Below are 25,822 nucleotides of genomic sequence, written 5' to 3' on the forward strand. Positions count from 1 at the left end.
TCATAACTTTAACAAATTCTGTCTTGAAAATGGCTATCATCATGAATTTTCGTGCCCTAAAACCCCCCAACAAAATGAGATTGTGGAAAGAAAAAATAGAACATTACTTGAGGCCTCTAGAACAATGTTAAATGAATACAACTTACCTAAATATTTTTGGGCAGAAGCTGTTAGTACAACTTGTTATGTACAAAACAGAACAACACTAAATAAAACCCATAACAAAACCTTTTTTGAAGTTTATTACAATAAACAACCCAATATAAAATACTTTAGAGTGTTTGGGTGCCCGGTTTTTATCTTAAACACAAGAGAACATTTAGGAAAATTCACCTCCAAGGTTGAAAATGGAATTTTCTTAGGATACTCCCTAAATAGTAGAGGCTACAGAGTCTACAATAAAGTTACCTTAAGAATTGAAGAAACCACTAATGTGAAATTTGAAGAATCCAAACAAAACCTAGAACAAACACAACACCAATCAACTGAATTTGTTCAAGAAAATAATAACCCTGAAGGAACCAACCAAATTCCAAGTCATGAAGAAGAAGAACTACCTCAGGAAAGTCAACCCCCTAGAACAATAAGAGTCAATCCAAATCACCCAACTGATCAAATAATTGGTGACCCAGATCTTAGGGTTCAAACTAGATCCTCCTTTAGAAATCTAAGTCAAATATCTTTAATCTCAAAAATTGAACCCAAAACCATAGACGAATCACTACTTGACCCAGACTGGGTCATAACTATGCAAGAAGAATTAGCTTAATTTGAGCGTAATGAAGTTTTGGACTTGGTACCACCACCCAAGAATAAGAAAATAATAGAAACAAAATGGGTATTTAGAAACAAACTAAGTGAAACTGGTGAAATTACTAGAAATAAGGTCAGGCTAGTTGCTAAGGGGTTCAGTCAAGTGGAAGGACTTGACTATGATGAAACATATGCCCCAGTAGCTAGACTAGAGTCCATTAGGATGTTACTAAGCTATGCAGCACACAAAGGGTTTAGACTCTACCAAATGGATGTTAAGTCAGCATTCTTAAATGGACTAATAAAAGAAGAGGTCTACGTAGGACAACCACCTGAGTTTGATAGTATAGAACACCCTGATTATGTTTATAAATTAAAGAAAGCATTATATGGACTTACGCAAGCACCTAGGGCCTGGTATGAAAGACTAACGTCTTACCTAATTTCTAAAGGCTTTAACCAAGGACAAATTGACCCAACATTATTTGTCAAATTAATAAAAGAAGATATTTTTATAGCATAAATTTACGTAGATGACATAATCTTTGGTTCAACAAATTCAGAATTCTTAGATGAGTTTACAAGTCTAATGGAACACGAGTTTGAAATGAATTTGGTAGGCAAATTAACCTACTTTTTAGGATTACAAATCAAACAGACAAATGAAGGTAACTACATTTATCAACAAAAATATACTAAGGAATTACTTAAAAAATTTGGAATGGAAAACACCAAAGAAATAAAAACACCTATGGCAGTAAACACAATTCTAGATGATGATCCAAATGGCAAACCAGTTGACCTAAAATATTATAGGAGTGCCATAGGTAGCCTACTATACCTGACTGCAAGCCGACCAGATATCTTGTTTGCAGTCAGTATGTGTGCCAGATATCAAACCTGTGCTAAAGAATCTCATTTGACTCATGTCAAAAGAATCTTTAGATACCTTAAAGGAACAACAAATGTAGGTATTTGGTATCCTAGGACTAATAACTTTGAATTAATAGGATATTCTGACTCAGATTATGCTGGATGCAAATTAGACCGCAAAAGCACAAGTGGCGGGTGTCAATTATTGGGTCCATCACTTGTCAGTTGGTTTAGTAGAAAGCAACACTGTGTTGCCTTATCTACAACTGAGTCAGAGTATATAGCAATAGGAGAATGTGTTGCCCAACTATTATGGATGATGCACACCTTAAAAGATTTTAACTTGAACCTTTCAAATGTCAAAGTCTTAATTGATAACATTAGCTCAATTAACCTAACAAAAAATCCAGTGCATCATTCCAGAACTAAACATATTGAAATTAGGCATCACTTTATCAGGGATCATGTTACTAAAGGAGATATTGAACTTAAATACATTGAGTCCAAATCCAATTTAGCTGACATATTCACAAAACCACTCCCTGAAAGTGAATTTAGCAATCTGCGTAGAAAATTAGGAATATGTCTAATAGACTAGGATTTTCAAATTCAAAACTGTTTCAAAAATTGACTGTTTTAAATTCTAGGGTAAAACTATTTGTTTTGTTTTGAAATTTTCCTATTTTTTAGAATTTCAAAATAGTTTTAGCCTTAGCCTAGAAAATTTTCCTTAGAATTCATGTTCCCCCAGGACTAGTATTTGAGCATCTCACCAACACCCTAGGATTACCCTACTTGTGATTGACAAACATAGAAAGGGGTGAGATGTATAGGCCAGTTGCCTGGACTTCAGATGCTTATGTTAGTGCATCAATATAAGGCTGGGCGTTAAATACAAAACCTATATTAATCAGGTTAAGTTATTCAGCTTAGTCAACCACTAACTGATCACAATAAACTTAACTTGACTAACCAAGTGAAAGCTGTCATCTTCTGATAGTCAGTAAGTAACTAATTGGTTAGACAACTATTATAGATGACAGGTTTAGGGGGAGGATTAAATCAACACTTAACACCAACATTATTTTCTCTACTTTAAACATAATATTCTTTTTAATATTTTGTTTAGTATTCAAATGAGTCCTTGGTTTCAAATGTAATTTTTTTTTTTTGACAACTAACTTTTATAAACTAAGTTTTAACACTTAGCTTTAAAATTTTGGTTTTAAAAACTCATATTTTGCAAAGTGTTTTAAAGGTGAAACTTATTTTGAAATTTAAACCTCGATTTTGAAATTTTGATTTTGAAAATCTCATGTTTGAAAAGTACTTCAAAATTTGAAATTTTGGTTTTGAAAACTCAGGTTTAAAGAGCGTATCAAAGTTGGAATCTATTCATTTTGAAACATTTACTTAACACTTTGATTTTGAAAGGTGCTCCAGACTGAAATTTATTTTGAAATTTGGAACCTTAACACTTACATTTGAATATCAAACTATTTAAACTTAGCTTTTCAAATTTTTGATTGAAAAATTCCTTTTAGTTTGCAAATTTATTTTGAAAATTTATCTTAAAATATACTAAATACTAAGTTTTGTAGCTAAATTTGCTATTTTTTTTTTAACTTACTACAAGCTAACTCCAAGTTCTCAAAAGATTGAAACTCCCCCGCGTTAACTTGACATCATTTCTTACAGTTTATTAGTTTATCTAAATTCTATTTATTTGCTTATCTCCTTATTTGATGAATGACAAAGGGGGAGGGTTAGGTGGTTAAGTTAGCCAAAAGCAAATTGAAAAATGAAAATCTAACTTAAACCTTGAAAAATAACCCCTGTTTTCTTTTGCATATTTTTTTTACTAACTTAATCAGGTTGTCATTCCATCAAAAAGGGGGAGATTGTTGGTGCGGTTAGCACTAACGGTCTAACTCAAGTTTTGATGAATGATAAAGCGGGTTAAGTTAGGTTTGTTGTGATCTAATACTCTGATCGAGTGTACAGACGAAGTCCAGACAGGTCGACGGGCTGACCGGATGTCTTGCACGAAGTCCAAGCGGGTCGACGGGCTGACCAAACGCTTGGCGAGAAGTCCAGCTAGGTCGGCGGGCTGACCGGATAGCTGGCGAGAAGTCCAAGCAGGTTGAGGGGCTGACCGGACGCTTGGCGAGAAGTCTAGACGGGTCGAAGGGCTGACCGAACGTCTGGCAGGTGAGTTAAGGTAAGTCACTGGAAGGGAGTGACTGTGAGGACGCGTTCCCGGGAAGGGAACATTAGGCGTCGATCTGGCTTAGATCCATTTCGGATAACTAAGTCGAGATCGTGACTAGATTCCAGTCTCGGAAAGACGGAATCTAAGTCATACTCTTTTTGCTAAAACTATAAACTGTGCTAACACTTTGTTTTGCAGGATTTATTTGTCTCGGACTAACCTTGTTTTGCAGGAAAGCTGTTCCCTGGAGAAAAGGGGTCCGGGCGCCCGGGAGGCACCCGGGCGCCCTAGAGACAAATTTATCCTGATCGCGCGTCGCCACATGGAGCTCACTGGTTGGACTTGCTACGTCTCACCAGGGCGCCCGGAAGGGATCCAGGGCGTCTCGAGCTTCATATAAAAGAAGGGGCGGAGGCAAAGCTACAACAACAACTGAAAGAAAGTCTTCTACTGCTTGCTCTGTTGTTCTGCGCTCCTGCAACGCTGACAAAGCTTCGACAACACGCTCCTTCCCTTTTTGGTTAAATTCTTGTCGGTAGTTGCTTTAGTTTCATTAGCATTCCGTACTTTAATTTGTAACAATTTTCGAACTGCTAGTTATTGCCCACCGAAAGCACCCTTGTGTGCGGGCCTTGGAGTAGGAGTCGACACAGGCTCCAAACCAAGTAAAATCGAACTGTGTTAGCCTTGCCTTGCTTTCTTGCTTTGTCCTTACTCTATTTCCGCTGTGCGCTTAACTCTTTTCGAACGGAAGTTTTAATCGATATTCACCCCCCCCTCTCTATCGAACGCTTACGATCTAACACAATGAAGTCGTCATGGCTTGCAAGTCGGCCCAGTAAATTTGCAGCTGGTTGAATGCCTTCTTGAAGATGATATTCACCGATCTACCTGTATCCACAAAAGTTTAATGAATAGTATAATTAGCTATTACCGCTCGGATGATCAAGACATCGTCGTGAGGGATCTCCACTCCCTCTAAGTCCCGAGGGCCAAATTGATCTCTGGTCCCTCAGGCCTCTCCTTGCTGCATCCCACAGCATATATCTCCAATCGCCGGGTGTGTGACTTCCTCGCCCTATTGGAATCACCGTCGGTCGGGCCACTGGCGATCATCCCAATGTCTCCTCGTGCGACATTGCTCCTATTCTCTACCTCCTGAGATAAAGCTCGAGCCCGCTCAGCGAAAACCGAGGCGGGACTCGTATTACCTCTACGTTGAGGTTGGTCTTGACGTTGCTCGGCCGCCGACCTTTCTTCTTGCCACCATCCACCTGATCAGTGTCGGTGGTACTAATCAGGAGAAGGTGACCGATAATGATATCCCAGAGGAGCTGGTGGGTGATAACAGCCCAATTTTGTCGCGAATTGGGCATCAAATGATGAATACCAAACCCCTCCTACACTAATGTAGCATAGGAATGACTTAGGTCGTCCGCCAACGAAAGTAACGATAGGATGGTAATCTAGGATCGTATGTTATTTCTATTTTTGGGATTTTCAATATTAAAATGGGGTTTGGATTTTTTATTCTAAATCTAACAAATAAAAAGCAAGACAAGTAGGAAATTACTCTAATGCGGAATGAAATCTAACTAAGTGCGAATAATTAATCCACAATGTATTGTCACACTACACTATGGATTAATCATCAACACGATTAAACTAAGAAATGAAATAGCGAAGCATCAAATGAAATCTAATCTAAATAATGAAAGACAATGCAAATAAAGAAATTATATCTATCCTAACTAACCATTGAAGATTTTCCTACATCGCATTGTCACACTACGATACAAGATTATCTATCAATAGAAATAACATGAAACAAAGTATCAATGAAACTAAGCATAGAACGAAAGCTAGAGCATTAAAGAAATCTAAGCTAATTTATCCTAATTGCATTCGAATAAAAATTAGAACTTAACTAAATTACAAGAACAAGACAAAGCAAGTATTAAATAAACTAAAATGCATTAAATTGAACTTAACTATTTGTTGAAGCATTTCATCGAACACATTGTATGCATGTAACTAATTAAGCATAGTAAGTACAATTTAAACATGAAAGGTCAAATTAGCTACAAGCATTTAACAATAGAACTTCAACACAAGCAAATTAACAAAATTAACAGAACTAAACTAAGAAAATCTAAACTAATCCAACCACAATCCACACTTCCGCTTCCGATTACCAATGACTACCCTTGCCGTCACACAAGGACCCGGCTCGGAACCCCCAAAGCCGGTGAACAGTTGCCCACTGCCGGAATTGCTGCTAGCTTCTACGACGATGATGATGGGATGAACGAATCTTCCACCAAGGAACCCCCTCGAATGGAAGTGGCTGGAAATGAAGGTGCTGTGAATGGGCTGCCGGTGCTGCCTTCTTCTTGCTACCAACTGAACCCCAGGTGGTGAAGAACTGAAGGAAGAACGCCGGAAGGTGGAGGTCTCACCGGAGAACCCCTCCGGTGAGGTGGAATCGTCGCCGTCGCTTGCAACCGCCTGGAAGAGTGCCGCTGCCGTCACCGATTGGGATCTAGAAGATGAGGTGATGGGCTGTGGATGGCCGGCCGGCGGCAAGGGAAGACAAGAGAGCCGCCGGCCGGAGAAAGAAAGGAAGAAGGCCGGCGGTGTGGAGAAGTCGCGCGTGCCCTGGCTGCTGGAAGAAACGAGCACAGTGAAGAGAAGATCCTGTTCTGTTCCGCGTGAAGAGGTAAGGGGGAATGGCTTTCTTAATGGGTTTCGGATCTTGAGGAGTTAGGTTTTGGGTTAAGGGAAAATCCGAATCCAATAACCAATAGATTAAAAGTGGACTTTTGGATATTGGGTTGAGAAGTTGAGGTTTTGGGTTAATAGGATCTGGATCCATTAAGAGGATGAAATTGGGTTTGAAGAGTGGACTTTTGGATTGAGTTTGAATTGGAGCTTCACTTCTTGGATGAACCCTTGGATGCCTTAAGCTCTAGATCAATGGTCTAGATCGCTTTAAATCATGATGAAGGCTGGATCACTTAGATCTGAATGAAGGGATAGGATCTCACTAGATCTGAATCAACGGTTCACATTAATTCAGCTTGATCTCCTCCGTTTGACCTCCAAATCAAACCAAATTCGATCCGGTTCGACCCTAATCCATGGCTCTTTGAATTTCCTACAAAACCACATAAAAACATGAGATTAAATTACATAATTGTAGGAAATTTACATTTAAGTCCAAAATGAATTCCTACTCACAAAATATAATATAAACACCAAATTAAGCATGTGAGAAGGTAAAAATGCTAAGTCTAAGAGCCAAAATAACCAATAAAAATGCTCATTATCAGTGGGCTTGAAATTGGTCTCAAGTCATAGCAGTCCCGGATATTATACGTTGTCAAACGATGGTATGAGCAAAACAATGGTGTCCACACCCTACCTTTTGCAGCCTTTGGCCAATCTGCTTCTACATGTTGCACATTGTGGGATCGAGACTCCTAGTGCGGCTGGCTCGCTCTCGTTCAGGGGCCCTTGGGTAGTTGATAAGTTAGAGCCAACCTACGCTCAGGGGCGGCGACCGACACGGGATTGTCTTCCTTCTTCTGAGCTGCTTGTGCCTCCTCCACGTTGATGTATTCACTGGTGCGCCTAAGCAAATGGTCAAAAATTTTTGCCGGCTTCCGAATGAGTGAGCGAAAGAATTCGCCCTTTGTAAGTCCCTGCGAGAAGGCACTTACCAATAACTCTAGGGTGACCGATGGGATGTCCATGACCACTTGATTGAACCTTTTGATGTAGGATCTCAATACCACCTTGGGCCCTTGCTTCACAGCGAACAAGTTAACATTCGTCTTCTGGTAATGGCGGCTACTGGCAAAATGGTGCAGAAATGCTGCCCGGAAGTCCTTAAAGCTGTGGATTGATTCGATCGGCAAGCATCTAAACCACCTCTGTGTCGATCCGAAGAGTGATGAGAAAGACTCAACACTTTACTCCATCGGTGTACTAATGGAGCGTGGTCGTGTTGTCAAGCTGGATCAGATGGTCTTCTGGGTCGATTGTCTCATTGTACTCCCCGATCGTTAATGACGTGTAATGTTGCAATAGTGGGTCATCCAGGATCCCCTGAGAGAATTGCCTGTTGATCCGTTGGGGGAATCATCTATCCTTGGTGTCTTTCCCTTCCGTCTATTTTGGATAAGTGCATTATCCGAGGAGGATCCTTGCTCTCTATCTGCTCGACCTTGCTCTTTTGAAGGGGTTTGGAACGCTTGGTGAAAGGGGATCGACGCATTTGGTGCATCTTCATATGTGCTGGTCGGCTTCTTGTTTGCCCTCCGAGCAAATATATTATTCACTTGGCCTCTGTGGTCAACTTGTTGTCCCATTGCTGATGTTGCGGGTTCATTTGCTTGGCGAGTGATCATCACCTGCTATTACTGCTCCACCATCTTGGCTACTCGTGCTTGTATCAGCATGTCTAATTCTTCCTTCGTCAATGTCACGGTCGTAAGTTGCCCAGTGTCCTCCATCTTTATGTCTCAGATACAAGTTAAGTTCCCACAGACAACGCCAATATGATCTTGTCCAGAAACGGTGAAGACAGCTGGATGGGGATGTGGCTCTGCGATTGACCGTGTGAAAACTCCGCTCCGCTCTGCAAAACCAAAAACGTTAGTGCCAAGCCAGGGAAGGGGTCCCCAACGTTAGCCCTCCGACGCTCAAGTCAGTCATCAAAATAGTAGAAAGGCGGCAAAGAATAGCAGTAGCAATGAGAGCGTAAATACAAATAGTGCATACCTCTATCGGTGCATTGGACCCCCTTTATATAATGTCCCTGTAGCAGACGTGCATACCTTTCAATGCACATGGGCACTTTTCCTTAACAGGGCATGCAAATTTCTGACATGGCAATGAAAGCTTCCATTGTACAATTTATCGGCGGTTCATGCCCTGTTATCAACGACACTAACTTCTAGAAGGACGTGATGACCTACGCAAGTGGTTCCACTTTTTGGTCGACCGAGGGAGCCGCTCGGCGAGAATTCCCCGCCCGATCACTCAAGGTTGTTCTTCTCCACGGTCGCTCAACCAACTTTGGTGACCTGGCGATTTCTTACTTTTGACTGCCTGGACTTTGATCTCTACGTCAGTTATTGTTCCCACCTTTAACTCATACTTGGTGAGCTTCTTTTACCACCGCATCATAAATGTTTTTAAATGGGATCAAATATTTTGCCATTAAAATAAAATTGTCGAACACATTTTGAGTACTTAAACAAGACAGAATAGATTGCAAGAGTATGTTGGTGGATATGATAGTAGGCTGAGTTTAATTATTATTTTTTCAAAAAATACATATACACATTAATTATCATATATTATTCATTAACAAAAAAAATATCATAATCACAATGATCATCACTGATTAAAATCACCTTCTACTAAGCCACTTTGAGTTGAATATTACATATTGTTCTACATTTACGATTATTTGCATTTTTTTAATATATTCTACTAAGTTTTAGTAAAATTATTATTCTTAAACAAATATGGTCCCTGAATGATTTTATCTAATATTTGAATATTATAAATACTTCATGCATTTATCATTTGAGCTTACTCATTTCCAATACATTTAATGGTATAGGAAGCATTGAATCCATTATAATTTTATTCAATACATTTAATAGATCTTAGCTTAATTTGATCTAACAATCAATTTTAGCTAACACAATGCATTTCATGCAATTAATTAGCCCATTGCATACTCGTAAACAAATGCAAAATAGACATGAATAATAATTATGAGGTACCTTCACAGCTACTGCAGTTAAGCATTTAAGTAGAGAAAACACTTGGTTCGATTCTGACAGTTTATGACAGGCAAAACCAAATTGCCAGCCTACCCATCCTTTCGAACAAATTATTGATCAACCCCAAAGGAGGAACCTCGAGTGAGATGATGGCAATTCTGAATATTCTACCGATTCGTACTGTGCCTGAATAAGGGATGTGCTTGTGAAATCATATAGAGAGGAAGTTAACCGTTCCAAGAAGCACGCAGGCTGGTGCATTTGCTTTTACCTGTTCAATGCTTGGGTTCGGTGTCGCTCTTCGTGATGAATGACTTGTACAAACTCATAAAATGAGCAGTAAATTCTGTTAAGAAAAATCATACGCCAGAGTAATCTATTCAAATTTGATAATGCTGGTGAGATTTGTGGGATAAAGAAGTGAGAAAACTACCTTCGATCCTCATGAAGTAACGGAGGTTCTTCTTCGAGTCATTCCATTTGTCAGAATCTTGTTGCTACTCAGTATTATATAGCACCAGAGCAGCAAAAGTTAGAGACAAAGAAGTATTAAGGTACTGAAATGAAATTTTCAGGCTTACATTTTGGTATTTATGATAGAGGAATTCAGCCTTGGCTTTCAGATGTTCATCCAAATGTTTCTTCAGTTCCTCAAAAAGGGTATGTAGACACAGAATGGAAGGACATTAATCTGTTCTCTTTGAAAAAGGGAAGAAAAAAATTATTCTTGCTGTCAGCTGATGCATCAGAAGTCAAGGAAAAGCAAACACAATACGCTGAATATAAAATCTGGTGAAACATCATGCTCAATAAGATTCTTGAGCTTCCCATGGATGATATATAATCTGTCCAACAAAATACAAAATCAACCCCTTTTCTCATTACAATATCATAGTTGGTGACAACCAGGCCCGACCCTGGAGGAGGGCAAACCTGGGCGATGGCCCTGGGCCACGATTTTGAAGGGGCCCAAAATTTTTATTTTTTTAATATTATGTTTAATAGTGGAGGAATGAAAATTAGGGCAAAACTTACCGATGGAAAAGTCGCAGGCCTGCAGCGCTCGCCGTGACGCCGTCACGCCACCTCTCGCCTGCGCCTGCACCTGCGCCTACGGCCTACCGCCTACGAGAAGGACTCAAGATGTCTTCTCCTCCATGTCGCATCTCTTCTTCTTGCTCACGGCTCCGCTCTTCAACGGTTAGCTCTGTCTTCTCCTCCCTGTCGGCTGTCGCATCTCTTCTCTTCTTCTTCTACTTTCGCATCTCTCATCTCTGTCACTTCTCACGAATTTCTTACCTTTACTTTTGTATCCACAAAGATGAGAGATGATAAATACAACCCATGGAAATTGGAATAGAATTAGAAGTTTGATTGTGATTTGTGAATTTGAGCTTTGGTTGTCTATTGATCACTGTGCTTCCTCCGTTCCTCACCGGCGTCGCCGCCGGAAAACACTCGTCCACATCCTCGAGTGCTCGCTTCCCTCTGAAACATATGGTGTTTCAATTTATAGTTTAGGTATGCTAAATTGCTAACTTGCCCTAGTTTCACTTTCAATGGTTTCTAATTTCTGTTGGCATTGGCGTGTGGTTTGATGATATCTTCCCATAAAACCTCTCAAGACCTGCTTCCACCAAATGATTCTCATCTATAGTAACTTGAAGAACTAACCGTTTATTTTAGTGCCATAAGTATAGTCCCTTCATCTTGAACTTTTTCTTTCACGTTTGGAATCAATAACTTGTTTGCTACATAACATGTGCTAATAGGTTACTAATAGGGGGCTACTACTATTACTAATCTGAAAAAAAAAAAATTAATCCACCATAACTTGGAGTGATATGCCTGTGCTCAATGCTACATTTTTTGCTACATGATATGTACTAATAGGTTTTTAATAGGAGCTACTATGATCTCAATACAATTGACCTCCACCATAGCTTGGAGTAGTACAACTTAGCTAGCCTTAAATCAGTTCCCACGTTTTGAGTTGATTCTAAGACACAGATTTGGTAGCTTATTCATTAAACTCTTAGCTTTTGGGAATTGCTTAGTGATTTCTACGAATGTGTCATTGGCCATCATCTTGTGCAAAGGGAGAAAGATGTTAGCTACTTTTTGCAATGAGTTGTTGGCACATGCTTGCTGAGCCCTACCTCAATTATTTGTCTCCAAACTTATCATTTCTATTGATTTTGTCTTTTTAGTAGTTCCATTTCTGACATTCAGCTATGAAAAATAATTAAATCATGATTTTTTTTTATTTATGTGCAATATAGAAATGCCCACTCGCCTTTCATCCACTGAAGTATAATTAATATTGTTGTTTCTTTAAGTATCATAATTTCACTAATTAGTTTTAATTTGATAATGATTTAATTTTCTTTTAACAGGTGTTGTCTGATGAGGTGTTTAACTTAACGACCTAGGATATTTCTAATAATATTGAAAACTATCATATTCCAGGTGCTATTATTCCTTTACTAGTGAAATAATTTGAATTATCTGTTTTTTTTTTGTAATTGTTGTGGTTTTATACATTATAATATGTTACCTAAAAAACATCTTTCTGGATGTGAGAAAAGGAAAAAAAAGAAAAAAACTAGAACAATTGACTGAATCACAAAGAGGTGCTGTTAATAAATTCTTTATTAAAAGTTCTCATGGAAATCCACAAAATTCAACTATGACTGTGAATGATATAGATGAGTGTCATGAGATTCACGATGTTAACGAAGAAAGGGAAAATTTGAGTGAGCATGAAAATGTTTTAAATAGGATAGATAATGAGAATATTGACATTGATGAACAATTTATTTCTTCACTTGATATATATGATCCAAGAAATTGGGATAATCTTGATAACAATGCACGTGATATTTTAGTTGAAAAAGGGCCTATGAGAGAAATGAATATTATATATCCTTTGGACGACACTTCTAGACATTTTTCTTGTGTTCATTATTCTAGACATTTAAGCAATGGAGAAATAAGAGACCGAAAGTGGTTGGTTTACAGTAAATATGTGGATAAAGTTTATTGCTTTTGTTGCAAGTTGTTTAAATCTTAAAATAATAGAAGTTCACTAGCAAAGGATGAATTTAGAGATTGGAAACATCTTAGTGAACGACTTAAAGAACATGAAAACACTATTGAACATATAACTAACATGAACACTTGGAATGAATTAAAAATGCGATTAGATAAAAATCTAACAATTGATAAAGACCTACAACGAGAAATTTTCAAAGAAAAAGAGCGTTGGAGACAAGTTATAACAAGAATAATAGCAACTGTAAAATGTCTTTCTAAACGTTGTTTGGCTTTTCGAGGATCTAATGAGAAACTTTATCAAGACAATAATGGAAATTTTTTTGGGTTGATTGAAATGATTGCTGAATTTGATTATGTGATGCAAGATCATATTAGACGTATTCAAAGTAATGAAATTCATTATCATTACCTAGGTCATAAAATTCAGAATGAGTTAATTTCTATTTTAGCTAATAATGTTAAAAGTGTTATCATTAATAAAATTAAAGAAGCAAAATATTTTTCAATAATTCTTGATTGTACCCCAGATATAAGTCATCAAGAACAAATGACTTTTATAGTACGATGTGTTAATATGTCAGGTAATAAAGTGAAAATAGAGGAGTACTTTTTAGAGTTTCTAAAAGTAGATGATACATCAGGTTTAGGACTTTTTAACGAATTACAAAATGTGTTAAAATCACTTGATCTTAGTATTGAAAATATTAGAGGTCAAGGTTATGATAATGGTTCCAATATGAAAGGAAAACACCAAGAAGTTCAAAAGAGGTTACTTGAAATAAATCCAAGAGCCTTGTATATGACATGTGCTTGTCATAGTCTTAATCTAACTCTTAGTGATATGACACATTCTTGTGTTAAAGCTGTTTCTTTTTTTGGAATAGTGCAGCGCATATATACATTATTTTCAAGTTCTCCTAAGAGATGGAAAATTTTACTTAATAATGTGAAAGGATTAACCGTCAAATCTTTGTCGAATACTCGTTGGGAAAGTCGTATTAAAATTGTTCAAGCTATTAGATTTCAAATTGTGGAAGTGAGAGCAGCTTTACTTGAATTAAATAATATTTGTGATGATGCAAAGTCAATAAGTGAAGCTGAAAGTTTAGCTAATTCAATCGAAAAATTTAAATTTTTACTTGGTATGATATCTTATTTGCTATAAATATGGTGAGTAAGAAATTACAATCAAAATCTGTGTGCATGGACTCTGCCATGAAACAATTAGAAGGTGTAATATCATTTTTTGAAAAGTATAGGAATGATGGTTATGCTGCAAGTTTGACTATTGCTAAGAGTCTTGCATTAGATATGAATATAAAGCTAATATTTACAACAAAGCGTCGTATTTTTAGAAAAAGACAATTTAATGAAAGAGAAGATGATGAAGTTTCACTATCATTAGAAGAGTCTTTTAGAATTGATTATTTTATTGTTATTGTGGACATGACAATTGCTTCTTTAAAATGTAGATTCGAGCAAATGAAAACCTTTGAAAATATATTTGGCTTTTTATTTAATTCAAAAACATTAAGAACTTTGAATTGAATTAGAAAATATTGTGTCAATTTAAAATCTACTCTAACTCATGACAACTCATCAGATGTTGAGTTAGATGATTTATTTACTGAATTAAAAATATTACAAACGACTTTACCAAATATGATAATGTCTGCAATTGATATTCTTGAATTTGTTCAAAGTGTAGATTGTTATCTAAATGTTACAATTGCTTATAGAATTTTATTGACTATGCCCGTTACAGTAGCATCGGCTGAAAAGAGTTTTTCAAAATTAAAATTATTAAAAACATATATGAGATCATCAATGTCTCAAGAAAGATTAAATGGATTGACAATTTTATGTATTGAGAAAGATATCTTAGAAATTCTTGAAACTGATAATATTATAGAAGATTTTGCAAATAAAAATACTAGAAGAAATTATTATAGATAAATTATGTATTATTAAAAATTTAATTGGGGTCTCATTTTATTATTTCGCCCAGGGCCTCTTCAGTCGAAGGACCGGGGCTAATGACAACGAACACCATAGAAAGAATATGTGCATATTGTTTAGGGCTTTGCTCTTTAATTAGACTTTTGGCTATTCCAACAATGACATCTTCCCAGCCAGTTAAGATGTCCTTGTTCTCTTTCAGTGAATAACTATAATAATCAATCACACAAATTCAGATATAAAGCACTATTTAGGATGAATAACTAAAAGAAACAATTCCTCAATCTACATTAAATCCAGAATCAAATTTAACCAATCAGTAGTAGGTGAAATTCATTAAATCCATGCGCGTATCTTTTATTCTCAATTTTTCAAAAAAAAAATATAATTAAAATTAAAGCCGGTTTGCAAAGCGAGATTATTTTGACACGTATTTTTTATGGTCAAGCCCTTATATTATTTGCACAATTTAGAGGGTGAGATTGAAAATAGTTTCAAGATTAATCCCTCCCTTCGAGCGAGGGTCACGGACAGGGGACCCACCCAATTGATGAGTCGAAGGTTTTGGTGGTTTTAAATAAGAAGTGCTTTATTGATGACCTAATAAATAAAGGATGGTATATCGACTTATTTGAAGAAATAAAAACTTGACATGACGTGAATTTTAGAGCAATTCAATAAGAGATTTTGATATATCAACATAGCAACTAGCGTGGCTATTGCTTGGAAAGACAAAGCAAAGGAGCGATAGCTTCTTCTGTATTGGCGCACTCCCAAAGCACTGACTACCACAATCTCGTGTTGAGACTGTTGTCGATACACGCTGAGCCCAGGTTCAGAGTTGTGTCCAAGATGAGTACTCGAGGAGCCACCTAAGGTGTCGACCCAACTTTGCCTGAGGTCCCGTAGTGAATTAGACTTTGTGAGAGACGACGTAGTACGCCAACTACAAGTCTTCTACAGTCCAACAGAGGCGTGGTATTTTGAATTGAAGCGACGGCACATTTCAGCTTTTATGGTCAACAAATGCATGTATAATAGTAATAAATATCAAGGAGAGAACAAGGTGGTTGCCTTCACATGGGCAATAATTAAGTCTCAACCAGAAAGTCATACCTGTGCACCAAAGCCACTAAGGTTTTTTTATGGTCAATCTTTAATACAGCCAGCCAGCCAGCCAGCCAGCTAAGCAAGACACCATGATTTTGTGCACGCTGTTGACAGAGAACAAATCAGATAAGTGTTTGTAAAATAGTGCTTCTTATCTGCCATCTTAAAACCGCGCGACAAACTGAAACAAATTGAATTTATTCCTGTAAACTCATTCATAATTAATACACGACGACGATTCAGTCATGGAGATGCTGAAATTATTGAAGGGGGGCAAATACCAACTCTGGCGAACTAATCTCAATCAATAGCATATCGAAGGGGCTGGTGGATTCGAGCTCCTTGGCTTAAGGGAGAGAGGATCCCATGCTACTTCAGGGCCACATTGCCCTGTCTTTTTAGCCGATACTAGTGTTCTGGTTTTGAGAATTGCGAGGTTTCCTTCGGCAGCAGCTGATGCTGCCGCTGCCTTTAGCCTAATCCGCTCAGCTCTCGATCCGATGGTCTGACCTAGGATTGAGGCTGCAATCGTAATCGCCATGGCTGCCTTGGGCATCAGCACAGATTTCCTTAGCATTGCAACGAACGGTACAGCTGCATGGACTGCCATGACCCATTGGGGGGAGAATTTCTTGGTGTGCTCCCGCCAGACTCCAAGGGGAACATTTGCAGCCATACCCAGCAAGGCTATGGCTAACATCTTTGCTGGAAGCGGTTGTGGCCGGAGATTCTTTACAAAAGAAGTTCGAGCGAGAGCTGCACGGGCAGCCACCACAACTGGTGGACACCTTAGTTTCATGCTGGGGGGAGGCTTTAGAACATTTGCAACCAGGGGAAGTACAGCACTGACTGCTCTATATGACTTTGCTATTGGGCATTGTCCAGTTTCCAGCCACTCATTGCTCCGTGACTCGTGTGTTGAATCGCCTCTTTTCTGTAGCATTTTCCAAAGACAAGTTAACGACAAACAACTTATCAAAGGGCATTGCGACTCTGATTGAGATTAAAGACAATAAAAATATTCTACCAGAACCAATTTGGGCCTCAATTTAACTGCAGAAAATAATTAACTAGTATACGTTCACAATTTCAATTCTTTATGAAAGTTGGGTTCAGATTTACATTTAAAGGCAAATAATGACAGAGCAGTGAGAAAAGGCAACAATGCATTGAGCCCCAATAATATAATTATCTAAACAGAGAAATATTTGCATCATATTGAAGAAAAAAATATTATACATTTATACTACTAGCTCTAATCCTGACATGATTAACGTTACACTTATTAATGGCTCACAATCTATGCAAACAACACTAGTAAGATGCAGTCAAACTGTGCATGATGTTCAGGAATTAGTTCCACTCTAAAGGCTAAGAAATGACAATGGAAGTACCTGAGAATTGGATGATCTACCATTCTGCTTATTCCACTTGTTTGAGAAGAAATCAAAGCCAAAAGGTCCTCCTGGTCCAAAACCTGAAAGGCTGATTGTGGCTGCCTTTGCTGCTAAGGGATTAAACTCAGGTGAAATCTCAGGCTCTAGTTTCAGTTCAGGCACAAATGTTCTTCCTGAGAGGGGAACGACCCCATTACGTCCATGGAAAAGCCTGAATGCATTGTCAAAATTTGGTCCATCTTCAAAGATTGGACCATGGCCTCGTACCTAAATGAAACCAAGGGGATGTATGAGTTATTATTACATCTTATGAATATGTGAGCTATCCTGAAGTTCATAACAACTTACAGGGGTAGAAAAATTGACAGCTGAGAAGGAGAAGCTAGTAGGTTGATGGATGTTTCTCAAGAATGGACATCTCTGAATATCCTGGTTAGCAAAAGAAATATCAGAAGAGGACGATTCACTAGTTTTCCCCCTCAAACCAGCCTCCATTACAATGCCTAGCAGCAGAAACAAAACCTACAACAAGAGGTGGATGAGTATGAAATATAACTTCAAGCAGAAACCAGAAAAAAAATATATCCTAATTCTGTTCAACTCAAAACAATCATACTTCTTAAGATATAAAATCGAATATGATCAAGCAACTCCTCATTGCAAATCTACGGAAATAACAAATTGTTGCATGCAGTTAGTTGCCATCAGTCGAAAAAAGTTCTTTTTTCCAACCAAAAGATTTGACTATGATATGGAGACAAGCAACACCATCTAATGAAATCATAATAAAGGCGGATCCAGCTTCCTCCTTAGAGGAACGATTAAATCATGCTTTTTTACATCTACGTCCGAACAACACATACACAAATCAATATCACGGAGAAAACCATAATTTTCGCAATTTCTTTTTTAATCGGAAAAAGAAAGAAAGAAAAAACATACTTTAGAAGGGAAATCGAGGAAATAAGAGAAGAGTACCTCACGCGACGAAGAACGTAGCAAGATCGCGAGAGGGAGAAGAGCGGCGAATCGTAATCCCAATTCCCAAATCGCGTGGCCGGCACGACGAAGCCTCAAGCCCTTCCCAACTGCCCTTTATTACAGCCGCGGCCACAGGGCCGGACGAGTTGACCGCCTACCCGCGGTCATTGCTGACCCGGCAATTGATCAGATTCAACCGTCAGAAATGGGTCGTTGGATGATGATGACGGTCGTGTCCCGACGGCGGCCGCCTCGCTCGCCCTTGTTCCGGTCCATCATAAAATATATTCCAATAATGGAAATTAAGAAAAAATCACAGGGACCACCACTAATAATTAATCTCTTTACCCCATACTTTGTTTTTCACAATAATACCCCCGTGAACTAATTCACTGAAGTAAAAAAAACTCTCATCAAATTTCTGTTGTACAAAATATGGAACACAGGCAGGGGCGGATCCGGGGGGGCGGTCGCCCCCCCTTGCCGACGGTGGAACCGGGTTCCAGGTGAGTTGTGAGTGAGGTACAGTGGCGAATGGAAATTTGGGCAACGACAAAGGAGGAGAAAGGACAACGAAGGTCGAAGATTTGTCGGAGGTCAATTCCGAAAACGTAGTCGGTGCGCTTTAACCCAACGAAGGAATTTGAGGAAGCCAATAAATAATTAAAAGATGTCTTATTTTTTAATTATCAATAGTAAAATGGTACTCTATTATTATTCATTAAAAAAATCTTATTCTAGCCTTATTATAGCTTTTTTATTAAAAGAAATTTATTTGTAATTAAGTTATATTAAATAGTTTGAATTAATGCTAGGCTAATTTGACTAATGTTAAAGTAATTTCAGTGCTGGAGACCCTCTCATCAAGCCTAATTTTATTGGAGACGTTAATTTTTATATTTTAATATTATTTATATTTAATTTCTTTAAAAAATATTCTAATTGAGAAAAAAATAAAATATTCTAATTGAAAAAAAAATAAAATATTATAAAAACAGGATGGATCCGACCAAAAAAAAAGGAATTCTACAACCATCATTGGGAAAGTCACCGACGCTTGCGTCGCCGCAACATGTCAATGGTTTATCGTTGGAGTGAATAATCTCGGTGGTGTTGAGGTGCACTTAGATGACGACTTGTACTTGAGCAATGAGCGCATTACTTTACTCGTCGGTAAATATCAAGATATCTACATTTTTACTAATCGTGAGAATTTAATAGTAACTGAACGAAGTAAATTCATGACAGTAGGCTGTATGCAAAGTTATTTAAAAAAAATATTTTTTTAATTATATATAATTAATTGACCGTTTAAAAAAAATTAGCCGCAGTCAGCTTAGATTATGATCGCCCCTCCATACTTGAACTCCTAAATCCGTCACTGAACACAGGTTCCTACAATCAAATTTCTGTTTACAAAAAAGCAAATATATATCATGAAGAATGGAGGACTAAAAACTCAGCACCGATTGGTAAATGATCGCTGGGATGGTGGTAGTTGGGCAACCCTCCGACGATGTCGGGCGAGTCGCGGCCTGGAACTTCTAATAGGCTCACTGGTTTCAGACGACAACCTGAGAAAAAAATGTAATCCAGTGTTCCAGTGAAATCAGGGGTGCAGTTTGTAAACGGTGGCTCTCCCCCGTTTGTTGCATAAAGACTGCTCAATTTGATAGGGGCTGCTTCTGAAGTTGATACAATGTACTGATAGACCTGAAGGAAATCAAGAAAAAGAGGATTGTACAGGCATATTTCAAATAGAAAACTGATCAAGGCATGGGAAAAGAAAACTTCATAAAGGTATCCATACTAACTGGGTAGAGAAATTAGAATAAGCTATTGAGTTAGGCAAAAGAAGTATAATGAAAACTGACCTCATCTCCAGGAGTAGAATTGAAGTCACCAGCAACAAGCACTGAAGGGGTACAAGTGAACTTAGTTGAAACAAGTTCCTTAAACTGTGATAGTCTTGATAGAAGATACTTAGCCTGTGCAAGCTTTACATCGATCCAGTTTGGATCCCTGCGAGTCCCGGATTTAAATTAAATTAATCAAGCTTCTAGGCTCTGGCATAGGTAACAATCTGTAAATAGTCCTTAATAAAAAATATTCAAAATTGATAAATTAGCAAAAAAAAAAAAAAAAAAAAAAAAAAAAGAGAGAGTAAAAAATGGACAAATATGAAATAAATATCAAAGACAATTGGCAATTATTAGTGCATGTTGAGCTCCATTACCAGTAAATATGAGTGTCTGCCACCACAATAATGTGGCCAGAAGGATCATTTAGCTTAAAAGCCGCTAATAATCCCACACAGTCACGTTTTAATCTCACAAGCGGATCATTAGATTGCTGCTTCTCAGAATCTGTTGAAGTAGATTACCCAGTGATTCCAAAACTTATATTCAATTTGAAGAACACAAAAGAGCTAATGAACATAAGATAGCATTCACATTGTGCACAAAGTGAACATCAATTCATAAGCATACCTTGTATTTGTGCATCCTTTTCTTCAAGATCCAATACTTTATTGTTCCTAATCGCACTAACCGTATTCACACAATTGGCAAGATCATTGTAATCAATTTCCTCCATTTCAAGCAATTGTGCACTGAAGAAACAGTGGGTTGTTGCATTACTTCACCAAATAATATAAAAACATAAAACATGCAATAAAAATTTCAAGGAAGCTCTGGCATTAATTCCTTATTGACATAACTTTAAACATAACATTGTCTTGTATTTGCAGGATTTAGTAGGATTGAACAAGAAAGCTAGTAACTGGTTAAGAGTCTGACCAACTGGGTGTTGTGTATGAATCGATGACATATTAAATAAGGACCAGATTAAGGGAGCATGCTATATAACCAAAAAGAATTGTTGAGTGCATTATTTTGGTCTCCAATATAATAGGGGAACTAGAACAAAGATAACTCCATTCAAAAAAAAAAAATTAGTAATTAGAAGGTACTTCTCGACTCCAAAATAAAATAACTAGACCTTTCTGAAGCATTACTTCCACATCAACAGAAAAGGGAAAACAATTGTGCAGAGTAAACAATGCAGCCAAGAGTTGATAATACCTGCTTGGCTTGTAAAAGATCCCACATCCATCGCGTTTCTTCCCAACTCTTTTAATATAAAGGCTTGAATACCCAAGGGTCTCCATTTTGCTTTTGTAGAAGCTATTATACTCATCCAACTCCTATAATTACAGATAAACAATTCATGATAAACTAGGGGGTCTGTGAAATTAGTAGTTGAAATTATCCAGTGGGGAAAAGAAAAGACAATTTAATCAACATGCAAAGTGAAAGCAACAAATGAGACCAACATTATGTTCATCATCATCCTTGTTTGTCCCAACTATTTGGCTTTGGCTACATGAATCTTATTCCTCCATTGAACTTTATATAAAACTAAGATCACTAATAATATTACAATTAATAAAATTAATTTTTACTATCTGACTATTCTTTCAACCTTTCTCTACTTTTTACAAGTTTTGACTCTTCTAATTATAAACTATAGGTCATCTTTGAACATATCTTTACCATTTTAATTTTTTCTCATTTTGACACTATAGGTCCAACTTCAGAGGAAGTGCAGGAATTTCATATTGGAAATAGGTTTAGTTCCATATTAAATATTGTTATAGGGTGTTATAGTTGGTGACTAAATCTAATTGTTCTCAATAACAATACCAAATTTCAGCCCTCTCAACTCTATTCATAAAATAACATATTGGAAATGCAACAAATTGCAGTGCTTAAAGTGCTATTGGATAAGGGATCTCATGATCAATGATTCTAAAGACAGGTTTTTAATGATCAAGCCATACAAGATCAAAACAAAGGTGTGATGTCTTATTTTTCGAAAGGAAACATAGAATGACTAGTAAATCACCTGTATACAAAAAAAATCAGCATTTAAGTTCTTCAAGTCAGTTAGAGCAGATTCTGAACGTGCTTTCCACCTGTAACATTATCTGCTTATTAAGCAAACATCAGCTGGATGAAATTCTTAACACAGAACATTTACTGGAGACGACCATCATATAATAGAGATAAGTACAAAATTCACAAATTAAAGTATATAGGGATCATCACTTAAAGTTTGAATCATTACCCAAAGTTTATCCTCTTCTTCCAAATTCCTCCAAAGTTTCAAAATCATCAAAGTACCACAATAATTCTCAAACTAATATTATTTCACCCCAAGACATTAACACCATTATTTTAATCAACAGAGAAGTGACATGGCACATGACATTCCTGCCATGTCGTTCTTCCATTAAAATTAAGGGAGTTAATGATTATGTTTGTGATTAGATTTTGAAAACTCCAAAGGAATTTTGATGATTTTGGAACTCCCATACATTTCTAAAAAAAAGGTAGAATTTGGAGGCGAAAGAAAATTTTCCTATTATACAATATGATGAAAAAAATCGTAATGAAACAGGATTGTGCCTCCTGTTAAATAGTGTAAAAATATTAGATGTCTTTCCCTGACTGAAGGATTATGCCTCTTGTATTTAATTTTTCTCTATAAGAACAAGGAGCATGTGGCATGACAAATGGAGGGGCCGTACTTCAGCTTCTCTAGGAGCAAGGAATGGATTTCATGAACAACCCATCAGGGAATGAGAATATCATTGGAATTTTTTCTTAATTATGTGCTAATATTAATTAATAATCAGTTTTGATTAAAAATAAAATTGAACTAGATAAAGTTAAACCACAAGATCTTAACTCATCCGGTGTAATTGGATTGGGATATCATGACATGATGGATGGTACCGAGCCATCGCTAGCTGATGGTTTTGCCTTGCGCCATTGATGGCTGATCGTAGGTTGTCTGGACACACGGAGAAGAATCGGGACTGTGGAGTTGGGAGAGGAAGGAAAGTTGATTACTTGATTATGATTTTGAGTGGATGAAAAATAAGGAAAAAAATGATCCGCTAATGGAATTAGAATTCATCTAATTTTAAATTACGTAAATGAGGGAAAGTATCTCGACTCTTGTGCATTCCTCTTCCCTCTCAATGCATTGTGTTCAACCAATAGGTCATCAAAAAATAGATGAAAAGGAAGGCCAAGCCATTGAGAGAATTTAAAGGGATGATAAATAATCAAATCATAGAAAACAGATTATGATTTTGATTATGCAACTTTATTTCTTGTTCTAAAACTTAAATGATGGTCTTGGGTAGAGAAATTTTCACCTACAAATATTGCTTAAAAAAACAAGCATCATTCCAAGAATGTTTCCTTGATTGAAACATAAAGAATATCTACAAAATGTAAACATACACCACTAACAAAAGTAATAACTAAGCAATTGGCACTTCAATTAAAACATGGGCATGCAGATCAACTAACCACGCAAATGAAATCATAAGATTGTAGCATTGCATCAACAAGCTATTAAAACAAAACTTGTAGTATATTAAGCATAATAATCGAAGTATATCCCACATATTATGAGAAGCACAATGGTGACTGAAAACACCTGTCTAACTGATCAGGAAGTTCTTTTTGTGCTATCAATGTCATCCATAGAACAAAGAATATTTCACTTAAAAAAAAACAAGAACTTGGAAAACAATTTTGAACTAGACATCAAGAATACATTCTCCACAAAACTAATTTTATTTCCCAGAAAAATATTGTGTTTCTTCATCCTTCAATTAACAGACAGTAAGTTAGGGAGGTGGTGACATCTTGCTGGCCATTATAGAAAAGCCTGACTAGCTAGACTAGATGTTAATATCAAATTGCTAAAAAAAAGTGGGAAGCTAATTAACTTCACTCATGACTAAGCACAGTAAAAGTGATTCATTCTTACTTGAGACAGGAAGATGGAGAATGTGGAAAATAAGAACTCTTTACATAAACCTGCAAACCAAGATAGTTTAATAGATAATCCCTTGGAGGATAACTACAAAACAAAGGGCTATGACATTGCAACATGTTAGAACTAAAATAAAACAAAAGATCTGAAGTAAATCAATTCAGATATCAACCACATAAAGAAAAACAGATTGACAGTTCAATTTGGAATGGCATGTTCATAGAATACCTGGGCCAAAATATTATAGGAGATGAAGGTGAACTTGAATCCTAGAAGAAAGTATAGACTGAGTGAAAAGAGAATCTTTTATTATCAAAAGACAACATAATATGTATATCAGCTGAAGAAACCTTCCGAGTTATGACAGAGAATAGGGGCACCAAAGGGATAAGAGTAAAAACAAACAAGATAGGAAATGGGTGATGCCTTCCCTAAAGAGAGCAGTGTACCAGAACAAAAAATCTAGAAATGTATAAATCCCAAAAGATCTCTTATTGTAGTCTACCAGACACACAGCTCTAACCATAGATGACTGAAAATAAAACAAATTGCTAAATCAATAACTATGACTTTTACTCTCAATGCATCTGAAACAATTTCCAAGTCATAGAACCAGTTCTAAGCAAAATTGATTTCAGATCTTTAGATGTTCTTTTATGGTGACCAAGTTAAAATACCTTGTCAGGCAATACAAGCAGAGATATATGGATTTGTTTAGGTCAATCATTTGTCAAGCATTACAATTGCAGATACAGAATTTTGCTAAAAAAGAAGCCATAAATGTTCCCTGAGAAGGCAAATGCAACAATGAAAATCCACATAGAGTACAATGCAGTATATACCATCTGAAGTATTCATTACGCCTTCATAATTGTCAAGAGGAACAAACTTTGAGCACACAGGCTTAGCCATTGTACTTATTCTATTGCTGCAAACCCTGATTCAAAAGTAATGAATTCGTAAGGTTCACTAGATACAACCACAATATAACTTTTAATGATCCAACAAAAAACTAGAATTAGAATCCAACAGGAGATTAGAAATCCAATAATCCTCAACCTTTATTTAGGGAACGTTCTTTAATTAACCTGAAGATCAAGCCTAATTACTGTAAAATTGATATATTTGAAAGGAGAAAGAAATAACACATTGAGCTTAGAAAATCGCGTGATCTATGAAACCGAGACATGACAACTTTTGGGGGAAAAAATAGTTTTTTATTGACTAAAAATATAGCCAAATCAAGTGTCCAAAGGTTGGCGTCTACAGAGATTGGGTGGTTGCACTAAACGACGCCAAAAAGCGAGAAGCTCGGGCAGAGATTTTTCTAATCAAGTCCCAACATAATCCGGAAAATATCAAGTCAAGAAAGCAACTGAAAAGAGGTCTCATTCTAGCAGAATCAAGCGATTGGAAAGAAAAACAGTTACCAGGGCAGCGTCGACGCGAAGAAGGGAGGCTTGCGGAGTAGATAGGAAGGTATAAGCATCACGCAATCTCTGACCTGTCTCCACCACGATACTTATTTTAGGGTTTCCGAGTTGTCAGGCGATAAGAGTTACGATTGACATGCAGCGAGAGCAGGAGAAGAAGAAGGAAGCCGCTTCCGCTTCAATCTGGAAGCCCAGTTGGGAGCCGGGATAATGGTTAGCGGAGTTAAAACGGGTTCAGCCCGATTATAGATGCCCGACCAATCAATGAGTCGGATCCGGGTCGGCTGGTATCTGATCTCGAACATCGTAGTACGTTATTATACCATCGCTGTTGCCATTATGAATCCGTCCGCATACTTAATTACTCGAAAAGGGAGCGGATTTTCTGGT

At 37.2% G+C, this 25,822-nt stretch overlaps 2 protein-coding genes and 1 long non-coding RNA gene across 4 annotated transcripts; all 3 read right to left on the bottom strand.

The window, feature by feature from the left end:
* Positions 1 to 9,911: 9,911 nt before the first annotated feature.
* LOC121993791 lies at positions 9,912 to 10,295 on the bottom strand. The gene is made up of 3 exons (XR_006115415.1): positions 10,221 to 10,295; positions 10,073 to 10,136; positions 9,912 to 9,985 (listed from the first exon to the last, which is right to left on the bottom strand). It is a non-coding gene; the product is annotated as an uncharacterized LOC121993791 (long non-coding RNA).
* Positions 10,296 to 15,947: 5,652 nt separating this feature from the next.
* LOC121996107 lies at positions 15,948 to 18,417 on the bottom strand. Its single transcript, XM_042549930.1, has 4 exons — positions 18,141 to 18,417; positions 17,511 to 17,684; positions 17,160 to 17,429; positions 15,948 to 16,699 (listed from the first exon to the last, which is right to left on the bottom strand). Exons 2-4 carry the CDS (start codon positions 17,655 to 17,657, stop codon positions 16,070 to 16,072), a joined length of 1,047 nt encoding a protein of 348 aa, XP_042405864.1. The 5' UTR covers positions 17,658 to 17,684; positions 18,141 to 18,417; the 3' UTR covers positions 15,948 to 16,069.
* Positions 18,418 to 19,410: 993 nt separating this feature from the next.
* Positions 19,411 to 25,632, bottom strand: LOC121996108 (carbon catabolite repressor protein 4 homolog 4-like). Of its 2 annotated transcripts, XM_042549931.1 has the most exons (10): positions 25,430 to 25,632; positions 24,842 to 24,936; positions 24,228 to 24,268; positions 23,994 to 24,043; positions 22,050 to 22,119; positions 21,227 to 21,348; positions 20,633 to 20,754; positions 20,380 to 20,509; positions 20,018 to 20,165; positions 19,411 to 19,856 (listed from the first exon to the last, which is right to left on the bottom strand). In XM_042549931.1, the coding sequence occupies exons 1-10, from the start codon at positions 25,486 to 25,488 to the stop codon at positions 19,578 to 19,580; spliced, it is 1,116 nt and encodes a 371-aa protein (XP_042405865.1). In that variant the 5' UTR covers positions 25,489 to 25,632; the 3' UTR covers positions 19,411 to 19,577. The 2 variants fall into 2 exon arrangements, with proteins under 2 accessions (XP_042405865.1, XP_042405866.1); XM_042549932.1 differs by lacking the exon at positions 24,228 to 24,268 and having other exon boundaries at positions 25,430 to 25,474.
* Positions 25,633 to 25,822: the final 190 nt, after the last annotated feature.

This window comes from Zingiber officinale, chromosome 6A (genome assembly GCF_018446385.1).
Source record: "Zingiber officinale cultivar Zhangliang chromosome 6A, Zo_v1.1, whole genome shotgun sequence".
NCBI classification, from domain to species: Eukaryota; Viridiplantae; Streptophyta; class Magnoliopsida; order Zingiberales; family Zingiberaceae; genus Zingiber; species Zingiber officinale.